The following is a 14,388-nucleotide window of genomic DNA, read 5'->3' on the forward strand; positions in this document are numbered from 1 at the left end:
GGGTTGGTGTCGTCGAACGAACGACGTGCGGACACGCGGGGCCTGAAAAATGCGACGGGCACACGGGCGAGCTTTGGCCGGCCGCGCACCCGCAGATCCAAATGGCCCAGATGACGCCACATGCGCCCGCTAAGCCTCCCCACGAATATCCCAAGTCTCATGCGCGTCCTGGCGTCTCCTATCCACACCTACAACTCCCCCATCCTATCACTAGCTTGCGTCTTTTTTTTGGTTGTTTATATTTTCCTATTATCTCTCCTTTCTTTGTTTCCCTATCTCTTCGCGTCACTCTCGTTAACCGCTTATCCCCTCTTTTTTTTTTTTTTTTTTCTGTCTCTCCTTTCCGCCCCAACCGGGCTGCTTAATTTCGCCCTGTCATGGTCCTCAACACCCTCACTGTCGGCGCTGCCGTCACGCCCACCATCATCGAGACGTATGTCTCGCATGTACGTCACTCACCCCTCCCGCCCCCGCTCCCGCTCACCCGCCGCTAGTATCTCAACCGGAAGCCGCATCGCGAAAAACCCACGGCCCACATCAGCTACGACGAAGGCCTCCAACTCGTCCGCAAGTTCCTGCACGTCGCCGCCAACCACACCGTCGATGAAATCCAGGCTTTCACCCAGCAATGGGTTCCCGTGCCCCATTGGGTCAAGACCGACGCCATCACTATCCCCCGTCACAAGCTCAACCAGGCCGCGGACCTCTTGCAACATCAACTCGGCCCCGATGGAATTGAACGTGTAGGCGGCAAGACCTGGTGGCAATGGCGTCGCGACAATGCCGACCTCAAGGCCGAATGGATCGAAATGCGCAATGATTACCAAGAACGCGTCGCTGTTGGTGATGACGCGCCGCAGCGCATCATGCTGTACGTTCATGGCGGAGCCTACTACTTTGGCAGTGTCGACGAGCATCGCTACCAGATGCAGAGACACGCGCGCAAGCTCAAGGCTCGCATCCTAGCTCCCCGCTACCGATTGGCGCCCCAATTTCCCTTCCCCTGTGGCCTCCAGGACTCTCTCGCTACCTACCTGTACCTGCTCGAGGAGGGCCATGACCCGGCTACCATCTTGGTCGCGGGTGACTCGGCTGGCGGAGGAATGATTCTTTCCATGCTTGTCACGCTCCGTGACCAGGGCATTGCTCTGCCGGCGGGTGGCATTTTGCTGAGTCCCTGGGTCGACTTAACCCACTCTTTCCCAAGCGTTGGCGGAAACGACGAACAAGATTATATTCCATCATTCGGATTCATGCACAAGCCATCGGTGTCGTGGCCTCCGCCGAACGCCGACGACATGGCTGCTATCGAAAAGGGTTCCATGGATCTCACTGCGAAGCTCGGAAAAGGCAAGTCGGGCAAGGGTGTGTCGGAGGAAGCGAAAAAGGAGCGTGCTCGAGGATACTCCATTGAGCAACCCGGCACCGAACAACCTTCCGTCAACCAGCCTCCGCCGGAATTCGCCAACACCGCGTTCCACAGATACGTTGCCGCCCCGCCGCCGAACCTTTCCATCACGATCGATGGCCAGCTCATCACCATCAAGGACCAGATCCAGCTTTACGCTGCGAACCATCTGCTCACGCACCCGCTGGTTTCTCCAGCTCTTCAGCCTACGCTTGGTGGGCTTCCTCCGCTGCTCATCCAGGTTGGCGGTGGTGAGCTTCTCCGCGATGAGCAGATCTACCTTGCGCACAAGGCTGCTCACCCGTCGGATTATCTGCCTGATCTCTCCCATTGTTCTCCCGATCAGGTCGAGCACGTCATGGCTGAAATCAGGCGCTATGGCCCGACAGACGTCAAGCTCGAGGTTTGGGACGACATGTGCCACGTTGGACCTACTCTGAGTTTCACAAGGCCCGCAAAGTTCATGTACCGCTCCATTGCGCAATTCGGTGCCTGGGCTCTGGCAAGGGCTCAGCAAATTTCCATCGACATCGAAGACACCGAGTCCATTTCCAACAGCAGCTCCTCCGGAGATGACGCCGGACGGTCGCGGTCTAACGCCAAGCCATCGGATAACACTGACGGCGTCGACGGCGCCACCCCCATGTCTGGCGTCACTGACGAGGAAGAGGTCGTCGGTCGTGCCGGCGATCCCATCCCCGAGTTCCACGACCACATGGTCCGCCAGCGTATCAACCGACACGGCAAGATCCGCGCCATGGAGCCCATCTCCCAGATCGAGGCTTTGCAGATGCCCTCCGAGAGCATTGGCGCGATCAAAGAAATCCCCGTACGTAAATGGATGGCGTCGCAGCAGAAATGGGCCACAAAGTTCGCCAAGGAAAAGCGCAACCTGCAGAAAAAACGCATCGAGGAGCTCGCCGCGGGAGGCTACGAGGAGTTTGAAGGGGAGACGCCGCCGCCAACGGCCCTGGCCGGGCGTAGGCTCAAGGACATGCCGAAGTTGAAGAAGGTCAAGAAGAGCTGGGGCATGTCCATGTGGAGCGGCTGGGGCAGCAAGCACGACCAAACACGGGTACAGCTCGAGCGCCGCGCCGAAGCCAGCTCCAGCCGCGGCTCCGACCGCGCCGTCACGAGCGATGGCCGGGCGCCGCGGCGTTCGCAGTCGGTCAGTGCGGCCGCTAGGGGCCGTGACAGGCGCAACACGGTTGAGAGCCGCCGCCGCTCGCACTCGATGCGGCGCACCGTCACGGACGAGGGCCAAAGCCAAACGACGACGGGCATGTCGGAGGACTCGCCGGACACAGGCTCGGACTTCGCGCCCGGCCACGTCACCGCGTCGGCCATAGGACCGGCAGCCGCGGCCGCAGCGGCAGGGTCAGGCAACGCGGATCCAGTCGCCGCACAGCAGGCCGCGAACGAGAACCGGCACGGGCCGGCGATCGTGATAGACAGCGCGCACGCGGCGGAGGGAGCGCCCCCTACGATCGTCCCCGCCAGCGACACGGGCAGCACACGCCCGACGCGGGAGGGCATCGCGTACCCCTTCAAGCTGAACACGGGGCACCACCGGCCGAACCCGAGCACGACGACGCTGATGAGCTTCGCGAGCCAGCGCACGGATGGCAGCGGTAGCGGGACGGACGCGGAGAGCGTGCGCGCGAAGCACGAGAGCGCGGGAACGTGGGCGCGGAGCTGTGCTGCGAGTGTGGGGGATGCGGCGGATAAGCGGGGGAGCGAGGAGGATGGGCGCGCCGAGAGGGTGCTCACGGAGGCGAGCAGTGAGGCCGAGAGAAGGGCGGAGGAGGAGGCGGAGTTGCCTGAACGGCCGGCGCCTGAAAGGTTTGTTACTGCGAATGAGTTTTAGGGGATGGGGTTGAGGAGAGAGGGAGAGTGTTACTTCTTCTGTTTTGATATCCATTTGTGAAGGGTTAGTTGGTTGGGAGGTTGGTTAGGAGGTTGTATGTGTATAGAAGAGGAGGCTTCTTCGCTTTCGGACTGGACTGGACTGGACCTGCTAGATACTTTTCTCTTTTCTCTGGTGTGGAGCGGAGGCGATCGATGTATAGATCTCCTGCCTTTTCTTCTTTTCTTTTCTTTTTTTTTTTTTTTCTTCTTTTCTTCTTGTTCATTCTTTTACATATACCTTTTTGGGACCACCTTTTGGGACGGGAGAAATTGCACACTTTGACTTCTTCATTGCTGTTGTGTTGTTGTTGTTGTTGTTGTTGTTGTTGTTGTTGTTGGCTTGTTCGTGGGCTTTGTGGTGCTGTGTGAATTATGGTGATGGTGTGTGTGGTGTTGTGTGTGGTGATGTGGTATAAATAGGAGAGCATGTGGTTCCTTGGTCTTTCATGTTGTGGACTATGTCGAGGCTTGAACTGCTAAAGACAGTCATTGAAGTGGAAGCATGTAGGGGTGTTGGTGGTGCAAGGTAAGTGGAGGCGTTATTGAGAACACGTGGTTCGTGGCTGTTTTATCTTGCTGTGACTAGTACTTCCTAACCTTACAAACAGTGTCTACCGTTGATTCCTTGCCATTCACCAATCCCTAGGGACCAAGTATGCAAGGGACTAAACGCGTCTTCGCTCCTTTTTGACGTTATTTGGTGCTTAGTGGTTGGGTTGCGATCTGCAGTGGAATCTGTCTGGAAGGAGTGTTAGCGTACGAAAGTGCTGGCGTGCGTCGTTGGCGGCTGCTGGTGATGTGCGTCGATGCTGTATGGGCCTGAGTATGTCTTATGGGCATTAGTGAGAGTTAAAAGAGTGTCGGGAGGCTGTTCAGAGATGGTGTTCACGAACGCCCCAGTATGAACTGATGCAGAGTCGCTTGTATGCTGGCTTCCGGGTCGCTGGTAGCTTGGTTGGAGATGCTTGAGGGAGGGAGGTTGCTTATATATCTACTTGGTTGGCTGCTGTGCCTCCTCCGCTACTTTATTTTGTGCTAGGAATATACACCTTCGACTGCTGGGTGTTCTAACTCCTTGACCATGATCACTCAACAGTTACCCGGAACGCTAAACGCCGTCAATATAACCGCGACCAAGATCATCACGCGTCAGACTCTGTCGAAATGTGAATTTTGCAGCATCTGAGATGTTCGAAATTGTCTTGCTTCCAAACGAGGTAATCGAATCGACCCTTCACGTGAACTGACGCATTGTGACGCAAACAGCGAAGGAAGCTCACTACCTATATCATATCAACGACAGGCAAAAACAACACATTAAACCTACCACTCACCTTATCTAACACCATCCTAACAACATGGCCACCTCCGACCGTCTCGCCAAGTTCACAACCGCCATGCAACGCGTCTACCGCTTCCCCACCACCACCGAGCCCTGGACGCCACCCCCCGCCTCCGCCGGCCACAAAGGGCGTTACCTATGGACCGACGCCTTCGGACTCCTCAACTTCCTAACCCTACACAAGCGGACCTCCTCCCCGCTCTATCTGCAGCACGCACGGTCTCTCGCAACAGCCGTACACGACACGCTGGGCCGCACGCGCGACGGCACGGCACGACTACCCGGAGCATCAGCCGCGAACCCACTAGGCGGGGGTCTGCGCATCGGCAAAGAGGCAGCGAGCGGCTCCGACGGCGACGGCCAGTACCACCACTACCTGACGCTGTGGATGTTTGCGCTGAGCCGGCTGAGCCGGGCAAGCGGGGAGAAGCGCTGGAATGACGATGCGGTGGCGTTGATGCGCGCCGTTCATCCCGCGTTCGTGTATGACAGGGACAAGGCCCGTCCGCGCATGTTTTGGAAGGTTAAGATGGATTTGTCGGCGCCGCTCGTGCGCATTGAGGGGAATTTGGACCCGGTTGATGGGCTTGCTGTGTGTTTGCTGTTGAGGGAGACGGATGGTGAAGGGAGTGATGTCCTTGAAGATGAGATCGCGGACTACGAGAAGATCGTGAAGACCAAATGGGAGGGATATTCGAGCCAGGACCCCCTTGACCTTGGCATGACGCTCTGGACGGCGCACTGGTTTGCTGGGAAAACGGACTGGGCGACTGGTCTGGTGGAGCGGGCCAAGCGGGACTTGCGCACTGTTATCGATGAGGGCTACTTCGACGCGAGTGTCCGTCGCAGGCTCGCGTTCCGGGAGTTCGGAACTTGCTTGGGGATTGGCTGCGCAACGGAGGGTGAGGAATGGGCTGTTGAGGCACGAAACATCGTTGACGGGTGGGAGAAGGCAGGTGTGGCGCCTGTGCCGGTAGAGGATGGCAGCGCTGGACTTAATGCTGAACCGGATTTGCTGCCGATTACGCTGGTGATGTACGCTGCGGCGTTGGATCCGGGAGGTGAGTTTATTGCTGAGGTTGATGGATGGTGCTGACGGTTTTAGCATTCAAAAGTGATTTCTTTTGAGCTGGAGGTGTAGAGTTGATGCCCGGAAGTATGATAAGGTGGGCTGTTATGGTGTTTAAGTGGGCAAATCAATCAATGGTCCTATTTCCTCGGACTTTGTAGTCTTCCTAATATGTTTTTTGTAGGCCATGCTCAAAAGTCAATTCATACAACGACTATGGGACACCAAAGCCTCATACGAGAAATTGCTGCCTGTTCAAAGCCACACTGTTTGATTTAATGATTACGGTATAAGTCATTCGAGGTAAGCTTGACATATCACTATCTAACGTGGCGATGATTCCTTCTGGAATACTTAAATAAAAATATAGCAGGAGCATACGCAATGCATGACTAACTAATAGTTAACTATTTAACCGCAAATACTTGGCTATAATCAGGTGAGACACGTTCCCGCGAACCATCTTAATATATGTCTAAGGCAAATTAGGCAACCTGATAAAAGCAACAGTCCACGTAATCCTCGGCTATGCATGCAAGCAGCTGGCAACCCCACTTCATCTTGCTTCTACCTTAACATTCCTTTGGTTAACCGGTTCTCCTCTGGCAACTACGAACAAGTGGATATCGAGACAGCAACCAATTGTGGAGTTTTCTGAGCTTCCCCATATCAACGTCCTGTCCCCACAAGATCTACACCGATTTGCACTAGCGTCGTCGTGGATGGCTGTGCAGTTGTTGCCTTCTCTCTAGCCAATTATTATCCTACACGTGTCGACAACACTGCTCCAGTCTAACTTACTGTCACTGTGGATCTATAAATTTTCTTCGCTGTTAACCTTGCGAATTCTTAACTTTTTCTACTGGCCGAGCGGAATGTTAAGGAACAACCAGCAGCCATATGCTCTTTCTCCTCCTTCTAAGACTCGAACCATACGTGCATCTTTATAACACAATACGTCGGCTCTTCCAAGGACTGCCTTCTTTCCAGTATGGAACGGGATACTCAAAAAACCTTTCAGGAGATCCATGGCAGCCATGCAAGCCTGCTGACCCATATGAAAGAAATTGAGCGCGCATTGGAGTATGTCGACCACAACTGTCCCGGAATAGAAACTTCTCTAAGATTCCTCTGTACCGATCCGCATGGCCGTACAGTGGATGGCACTGTCATTCTTCGCCTAGCCGACAAAACGGAAAATCTTGATGAACGAAACTACGTTGCTGTCTCTTACTGCTGGGGCTCGCCAGACGAAGACTCGCTCGACTTCAGCTATGCAATATTGGCACCGAACGGACAGACCAGGCCTCTGAGGTGTCCAACTCGAGTAATTCATCGAACACTTCAATACGCCCAAGCAAAGGCAGTGCCTTTTATATGGATTGACCAGGAGTGTATAAACCAAGATAATCCGGAAGACGTACAAAAGCATTTAAAATCGATGCACAAGATATACTCCGAAAGCAACCATGCTATAGGGCTTCTGACACGCCATATTTTTGATTTTGACCAGCTAGAGGCACTCAAGGCGCTTCTGGATGCTTTGAGAGCCACAGAGGATGAAACCCACAAGCATTTCCTTCTAAATTTTGAAGACCCTGTTCAGTTTGCCGGCCAGATTCTCAAACTGTTGCAGGCAATCCAAGACGACAAGTATTATTCTAGAACATGGACGTTCCAAGAGGAATACTGTTCAATTCCACATGGATTTCGCTTGCTGCTCCCAGTTTCTTCTTTCCTGGAATTTGATAGGCTTCCTCCTATTTTAGGGAAGACCATCCAAGAAGTGGACCTTCATTTGCAGTCTCTTTGCGATGCGGTTTACCTCCTTGCCTGCCTACTTCGGGACCAGGCTTTACCAGAGACTGCTTCAGATGGATCCTCCATCCCCGAAATGCTTGAAGAGAATATTGTATCTCTTTCTGGTTACAGATGGAATGCATCTCAAGGCCCGCTCGGCCACACAATCCAACAATCATCGTGGTCTCGATATGGAAAAGCTTCGCTCACCGATATTTTCCAACAAATAGAAAAGCGCAACAACCTCGTCGTCTCTGATAGGATTGCCATACTTGCCAACCTTTGCTCTTTCCAATTCAGGCTCAACACTTCCCGCCTTAATTTCCGTCGGTATAGCTATAGCACATGCGTGCTCACTCTGCTCTACCACAATGATATCCTTCCATTGGTGTCCTTACTCAAAGGAAAAGGAACTCCTACGGAAGAATTGATGATTATGCCATTAGGAGCTACTATTGGTCAAGTGCTTGGTGGCATTCTCCATGTCAACGCTTCTGGCACAGGACCTCGAGTAAACAAAAGGCTACTCTTTTACGCCAAGCATTGTTCAGTCCTAGACCAGAGCATCTATTACAACGAGACCGGAAACCCTCCCCCCGAAGTATATTACGCGCATAGCCATGTTTGGAAAAAGACGTTCACACGCTCTCACTTTCAGGCTCCTTTGCCACCGATGGCTGACTCAATCTGGTGCAGTATTTTTTCTTGCAGCCAACAGCGTAGACTTCGTAAACAAGCCACAACATCGGCAGGTCACTCATCGGGAAGATATACATCACCAAGTCACTCAGGAAGCATGGGAGCATGGTCAACTACTGCTACTCCCAGCGACTGCTGTAAGGCTGCCCTCTCGGACATACCTTACAGCTCGGAAAATATAATCGAAAACTCTAAACGCAATCAGTCCAGTATTGGAACGAGAGACATGATCGAAAACGCAAAATGCAAAAAAAGCAATCAGACCACAACAAAAACGGAAAACAAAATCGAAAGTTTTGAACGCAATCAGACCCAAATGGGAACACGAGCATTGGAAAGGGGGATCATAACTTTGATTCTTGACTCGCAAACAAACACTGCTGCTAATGCGAATAAAATTGCGGAAATCATTGCGCGTTCATTCAACCACCGGCTTATGGAGTTACTGCTCGATAGCCGAGAAGCTGATATTGAAATAACAGATGATATCCTAGAAGCAGTTGTACAAAATGAAATAAACGGTCCAAAGATCATAGAACTGCTTCTACAAAGGCGAGGAGACACACTCGATGTCAGCGACTGGACAGTCGGAACCATTGCTTTCCGGTTCGATGAAAAAATTATGAAGTTGCTGCTGGACAAACGAGGAGAAGAAGTAAGAATCACAGAAAATGTGATTATTGCAGTGGCGCGACATAAAACGCAAGCTCGAAATAAGACCATGGAGTTACTTCTTCAGCGGCGGAGCCATACAATTACCATCACTCGAGCGATACTCGGAGACTTGATCTGGCATTTTGACCAACCAATCCGGCAGCAGTTTCAAAGCGCGATTGCTCGTACGCTTGTGAATATGGAAGTCAATACCAACGAGCAGAAAAACTACCTCAACGACCTTTTGCTGGGGGCTTCTTTAACAGGCTTGGAGGAGATACTGCAGATAATACTTGATAAGGGCGCCGATGTCAACGCAGAAGGCAGCTACTATACTGGCAATGCTCTCCAGGTTGCATGTAATATGGCCCACGAGAAGATCGCTCAAATATTGCTCGATAGAGGAGCAGAAGACTCTAATATTTTCAACACCGCTTCCTATATGGGCTTCGAAAAGGTCGTCCAAATACTGCTCGATAAAGGCGCCGACGCGAACGCACAAACTGACGACTATCTTGGGAATGCACTTCAAATTGCCTCATACGGGGGTCATGAGAAAGTTGTCCAAATACTGCTCGAAAAGGGAGCTGACGTTAACGCGCAAAGCGGCTGCTTGTATAGGAACGCTCTCCAAGCTGCTTCCTACAACGGCCACGAGAAGGTCGTTCAAGTATTACTCGACAAGGGAGCCGATGTCAATGCGCAAGGCGGTTGCTCATATAGGAATGCTCTCCAGGCAGCCTTCTACAATGGCCACGAGAAGATCGTTCAGATGCTACTCCACAGTGGCGCCGAAATGCAACCTTCTACTACCAAGGCTGGTTTCTCTGAAGACCACAAGAGAGTCGTTCAAAGTTTAAGCAATCAGCATGCTGACATCGACGCACCAGCGCAGGGGAATGAGGATAGGAGACACGGGAATGAGAGCAAGGGTGGCGAGCATGATACTGACAGCAACAGAGAAGATGGCACGGTGGCGCAGGGTGACGATTTGCAGGGGGGTGAGCATAACAATGATAGCGAAAGGGAAGATGGCACTGTTATCGACGCAGCAGTCGGGTCAAAGAGACCACGCATGCGAATCAGGGCCTTAATGGGGCGCGTCAAGGGCATAATTAGGCGCATCAGGCTCTTAGTTAAATCAATTTAACACGCCTCAAGTTGCCTATTTAAATCGAACAAACTAGGGCCCTGGTTAAGCAGATCAGATAAACCTTACACTCACAATAGAGCTCTAACCTAACTAATATAGGCATGCTCTAAAGTATCTTGCTCTTCATAGAACTATTTTTTCATCTTCGAGCTTTGACTAAGCGCCCGCCATCCTTAATCTCCCATCCAGCGCCTGCTTCGACAAATAGAAAGGCATATAAACGAATCTAAAGACACTGAAAAAGACAAGAAGTGTGCCTCGAATATAGGCTGTTGTAAACAGAGTTCTTGTAATTCATTTACTAAATGAACATTTATTGCACTTATCAAGTATGATTGATTTTTCGGTCGATAAAGTGAAAAGCGCGAGAGCTCTATATACATGCCAGTGAAATAAGAAGACAGCTAAGCCGGGGAAGTAACAGTAAACGAAACCACACAACTTTCCATGTTTGCGGGCTCCTTAACATCTTTATCAGATGCTTTCGTCACCACAAATGGTGACTGTACCAAGCTCTTGTGGCGAAGGTTGAGAATACTGTATTTCCCTTTAACCAACGGGAAGTCTAAAGTGATTTTTTTTATCTTTGTCAATCGTTCGGTGGCCAATTTTACTGGGCAAGTGAACAGTGCTTTGACTCTATACCATTCTGTATGCCTTTGCTCGCGTTGTAAGTCTCTCATGCTTGGCTTTAGACTTCCAATCTTCTTGTATGTTTGGGTTTTTGCTGACGAAATATGTCTGCTTGACTAACTGCTTCAGACTGAGAGGACTCTAAGTGTTGGGTCGTTTTGGTGTTTGATGCCGTTTATAGGATGCTTATGGCTTCCTCTTACGTCGGTATAAGATGTGAAACCCGCCGTGATATCGGTTCTGGAATAGGACTGTAAATATGGATAAGCCGATTGAAAACGGTGTATAGCATAGGATATCTTATTAGTCAAGCCGGCCATGTTGCAATGAGTGGGAAAGGAACGTGGATATGACGTATTTTCCGTCATTGGAAGTTTCTCTTTGGAATAAGCAATCCGTCGGGATGAAAGTATGATAAAAACGAGAACAACGAAGTCTAGGGCCGTTTGACGACTATCCTGGATGCATCGGAATCTATCCTGTGCATGCAGGTAAGTTGAGGTGGATGTTACTGTGGAGAGTTAGTTAGAATCTCTACGCCATTGAGGTTCACAGAGTGCTTACCTCTTGCTCTGCCCTTTGGTCCTTCCTACTGTCTGTATCCCCACCCTTTCTATCTTTCCCTTATCGTCTTCCTCTGAAATAGCTCCCTTGCGATACAAAACCCGTTCCCTTTTACAATGAACTGGACGTTCTCCCTTATAGTTTAAACTCTTACTATACCATATGCAGTTGTCCCTAGGGCATTTGATATCAGATATCTGCAACCTTAATGTAGGTGAAGGTGGTATTGAAGTGATTGATATGGAGTAACCATAGTACGTAGGCTTAGATTAAAAGCGCGGCGTAGTCTAGGGGGTATTTCGGTCTTTTTGTTGTGATAGAAGGCGGAGTCAAGGTGGGAGCGTAAATGAATAGATGAGTAAATAAATAGGCACTGTGGTTTCACAGTAGGTAGGAAGATATATGAATGGTGTATCCTATTAAAGTGGGCATTGTAGCTAGAAAAAGTACTTCCGCTCTACAAGCATTTGTAAAATATCTTCATTGGCAACAGAAATTCAGTAAACGTGCCTTCAGATGGCTTGTCCTGATATTACAAATTGAGCTACATGTTGCTTCTAGGCAGCGCTACGAGAAAATGTACAGAGAGCTTCCCACCCGTCAATAACATTTGGATAATCCTGTCCACGGAGCCTTCATAACAGCTAAGTACTTATAATGTATGTAAGAGTGATTTGCAGTAAGGCAACTAATTTGTGAACCTCTTGTTGATCGAACATATCCTCTTGACCAGATAGCTAATACAACTAAAGCCTTCTGAGTCGGGAAAAGCAAGCAATGTCAAATTACCACAGTGTGCAGTGATTCCTTTGAGCAGTGTTAGCACGAACAGTCATCGGTATTTGTGTTTGCAAATGAAAAATAAACTTGAAATACCTTTGACTAGGTATATCCTTTCCCCTGGCAAGTTGATGAATCATCTCTAGCAAGGTCTGCTAAATTGCCACTGAAACTGCATGCAACGGTCCTCGTGAAGATGGCAGAAGGACATCCGAAGCAGAGTCAAGATGAGTTAGAGGGGTTGGTTCTCTGGTGTATACGTTCAGAGCGCCTTCTCTTCAAACTCTCGAGTGGTGACTGATCATCAAATCCAGTTTGGCCGAGTAGCCGCTTAGGTGCCTTTTTCTTGCCTGACTTCAATGCACTCTCAAGCGGTTCAGCATTGGAGTGCAGACTGTCGGCGACCTCAGCATCGAGACCAGCGTCTGTAGCCATCTCATTTGGAACAATCGATCTACACCAGGCTTGGATGTCTATGCCGTTCTTGAATCCCGAAGTAGATTTGAACGTAGTCTGGAACTGAGGATTCTCCAATCCTGATTTGGTGATGATGGCGGCAGGAGCTGACAAGGTCTTCTCGGTCTCGACAAGGTCCGTTTGAACTGGATGGGACTGATCAATCTCGGAAGTTTGCACACTTTGACCTTGACTGAACTGATGAGGTTCGACATTTTGACCATGATGGTCTGGTTGACCGACTTTGTGAACGTCGAGCTGGTGGAGTCCGAGATCTTGACCGTGGCTGAGCGGGCTAGGTTCAACGCCTGTCTGGGTCGCAGATGATGTCTCTGGGAAACATGTGTTCCTTATGGAAATAACCAAGTCGCTAAGACGAGAATGTACCTCAATTGCTAGATCTTCGTAGCGAGGGTCGGCTATGTTCATGCCCATGAGATAAAAGAGGTGGTTTGTAGCGTCGTATGCAATTGTGTAGCTGCTTTCGGGTTGTGGATTCACAATGTGCTGCGAGTGAGGAGCGTCGACATGGATTTGTACACCGTGATGACGATCCGTTGGCGGTGAAGCTTGCGTGATAGTATGAGAGAAGGACTGCGGAGGGGAGGAGGAGCAAGAGAGTAGAAGTAATTGTTAATATGAACAGAGATAGAGGGAGGAGGCAAGTAGTAACGGGGAAGAGCGTGGCTGCCATTGTGATTGTTAGGCATCGTGACCGCGTTTCAAGTAGATTCTTTTGCGAGTTGCGTTCGATGCGTGTCTGTGACAGATGTGTCTGAGGTTGCGAGACACTGGGGACGGCGAAAATTCAGTGTGGGCAGGCAGCATATCGCACCTTCCACGCGAACGCTCAGTCGTTCTTGCTTTATCTACCCTAGCACACACCACGGCAGCTGAGGCTCCCTCAACCCCGCCACTAAGTAGTTTAGGAAGTTGACCTCTCAGCCGTATCTTGTATCCAATCCCTGACTGCTATCCGACCAATTGCATATCTATTCGTCAAATCTCTTGGTTGAGCCTTTCGAATTCTTCCAGGACGCGCTCTCTGATGTCAGGGTCAATAGTGGTCATTAGAGCAAAGGATCTTTCCTGCGCCAAATCCCTTAAATCGGCAACTCGGAACTGTTGAGCGAATCGAAACACCCTTCTATGACGACTAAGGGCCGTGGCGATTGCCACTATCTCCTCGTCTTCCCTCGAATTGGTGTTAGACGCGGCATCCGCTTGAGAGCGAGCTGCATCCTTCACGTCCTCGGTATGAGATGCGGCTTCGCCAACGCTCTCCTCCTCTGGGGTGATGGTCTTCGGCTCCGGGTTCGGGAAGCTGTAGTCTTTAGTGTAGACAAAATCCTCGAACCGGCCAAACGTGAAGGCGTCGACTCTCTCCAGAACGGCGAAACCCTCCTGACTCCTTTCGGCCATGATCTCCTTAAGTCGCTTAGATTCCTTTGCTCTGTTCTTGTGCAAGGTGAAGCGAGCTCTTTCTGGGCCGACTTCGAAGTGAAAGACGCCCTCAATGCTGGCAAGACCACTAGCAGACACGTCAGCTTGTACTGAAGCTTCCTGAAAACTCTAGGGATGTTGTTCTTACCCTTTGGTATCTGCGTCTAACATGATGGGATCTGGCGGCTCGCCCGGAGCCTGGTGACTTTTGCACAGGCTTTGTTGGAGGAAATGAGCAGAAGTCGATGGGGTTGAAAGGCCGTAGGGGACGAGCTGATTGAAAGACGGGGAAAGAGTAGTCTAGAAAATATGCTAGTAGTCTGTCGGAAAAGCCGCGCCCACTTCACTTCAGTACGGGTTAGGCAACAAACGCGGTCTTGACAATAGCTAGCCCTAAAACCGGATAGAAATTGTTACTGAGCGGAAAAATCACAACTAAATATAGCAGCTGTTAGAAGGAAGAGTGAATGATCATGTTT

At 50.8% G+C, this 14,388-nt stretch overlaps 5 protein-coding genes across 5 annotated transcripts; 3 read left to right on the plus strand and 2 right to left on the minus strand.

The window, feature by feature from the left end:
* The first annotated feature begins 290 nt into the window (after positions 1 to 290).
* On the plus strand, positions 291 to 3,546 carry K452DRAFT_353958 (uncharacterized protein). Its single transcript, XM_033545859.1, has 3 exons — positions 291 to 446; positions 495 to 3,062; positions 3,138 to 3,546. The coding sequence occupies exons 1-3, from the start codon at positions 378 to 380 to the stop codon at positions 3,273 to 3,275; spliced, it is 2,775 nt and encodes a 924-aa protein (XP_033392121.1). The 5' UTR covers positions 291 to 377; the 3' UTR covers positions 3,276 to 3,546.
* A 1,093-nt stretch (positions 3,547 to 4,639) lies between these two features.
* On the plus strand, positions 4,640 to 6,120 carry K452DRAFT_322454 (uncharacterized protein). The gene is made up of 3 exons (XM_033544511.1): positions 4,640 to 5,719; positions 5,764 to 6,030; positions 6,098 to 6,120. Exons 1-2 carry the CDS (start codon positions 4,675 to 4,677, stop codon positions 5,784 to 5,786), a joined length of 1,068 nt encoding a protein of 355 aa, XP_033392122.1. The 5' UTR covers positions 4,640 to 4,674; the 3' UTR covers positions 5,787 to 6,030; positions 6,098 to 6,120.
* A 3,217-nt stretch (positions 6,121 to 9,337) lies between these two features.
* On the plus strand, positions 9,338 to 9,676 carry K452DRAFT_200610 (uncharacterized protein; the record flags this gene model as incomplete). The annotated part of the gene is made up of 1 exon (XM_033536031.1): positions 9,338 to 9,676. A coding segment is annotated over one exon (339 nt), but the record flags the coding sequence as incomplete, so codon positions are not given.
* Positions 9,677 to 12,232: 2,556 nt separating this feature from the next.
* Positions 12,233 to 12,901, minus strand: K452DRAFT_313215 (uncharacterized protein; the record flags this gene model as incomplete). Its single annotated transcript, XM_033543637.1, has 1 exon — positions 12,233 to 12,901. One exon carries the CDS (start codon positions 12,899 to 12,901, stop codon positions 12,233 to 12,235), a length of 669 nt encoding a protein of 222 aa, XP_033392124.1.
* A 564-nt stretch (positions 12,902 to 13,465) lies between these two features.
* On the minus strand, positions 13,466 to 14,080 carry K452DRAFT_313216 (uncharacterized protein; the record flags this gene model as incomplete). The annotated part of the gene is made up of 2 exons (XM_033543638.1): positions 13,466 to 13,997; positions 14,058 to 14,080. The coding sequence occupies 2 exons, from the start codon at positions 14,078 to 14,080 to the stop codon at positions 13,466 to 13,468; spliced, it is 555 nt and encodes a 184-aa protein (XP_033392125.1).
* Positions 14,081 to 14,388: the final 308 nt, after the last annotated feature.

This window comes from Aplosporella prunicola, assembly GCF_010093885.1.
Source record: "Aplosporella prunicola CBS 121167 unplaced genomic scaffold K452scaffold_49, whole genome shotgun sequence".
NCBI classification, from domain to species: Eukaryota; Fungi; Ascomycota; class Dothideomycetes; order Botryosphaeriales; family Aplosporellaceae; genus Aplosporella; species Aplosporella prunicola.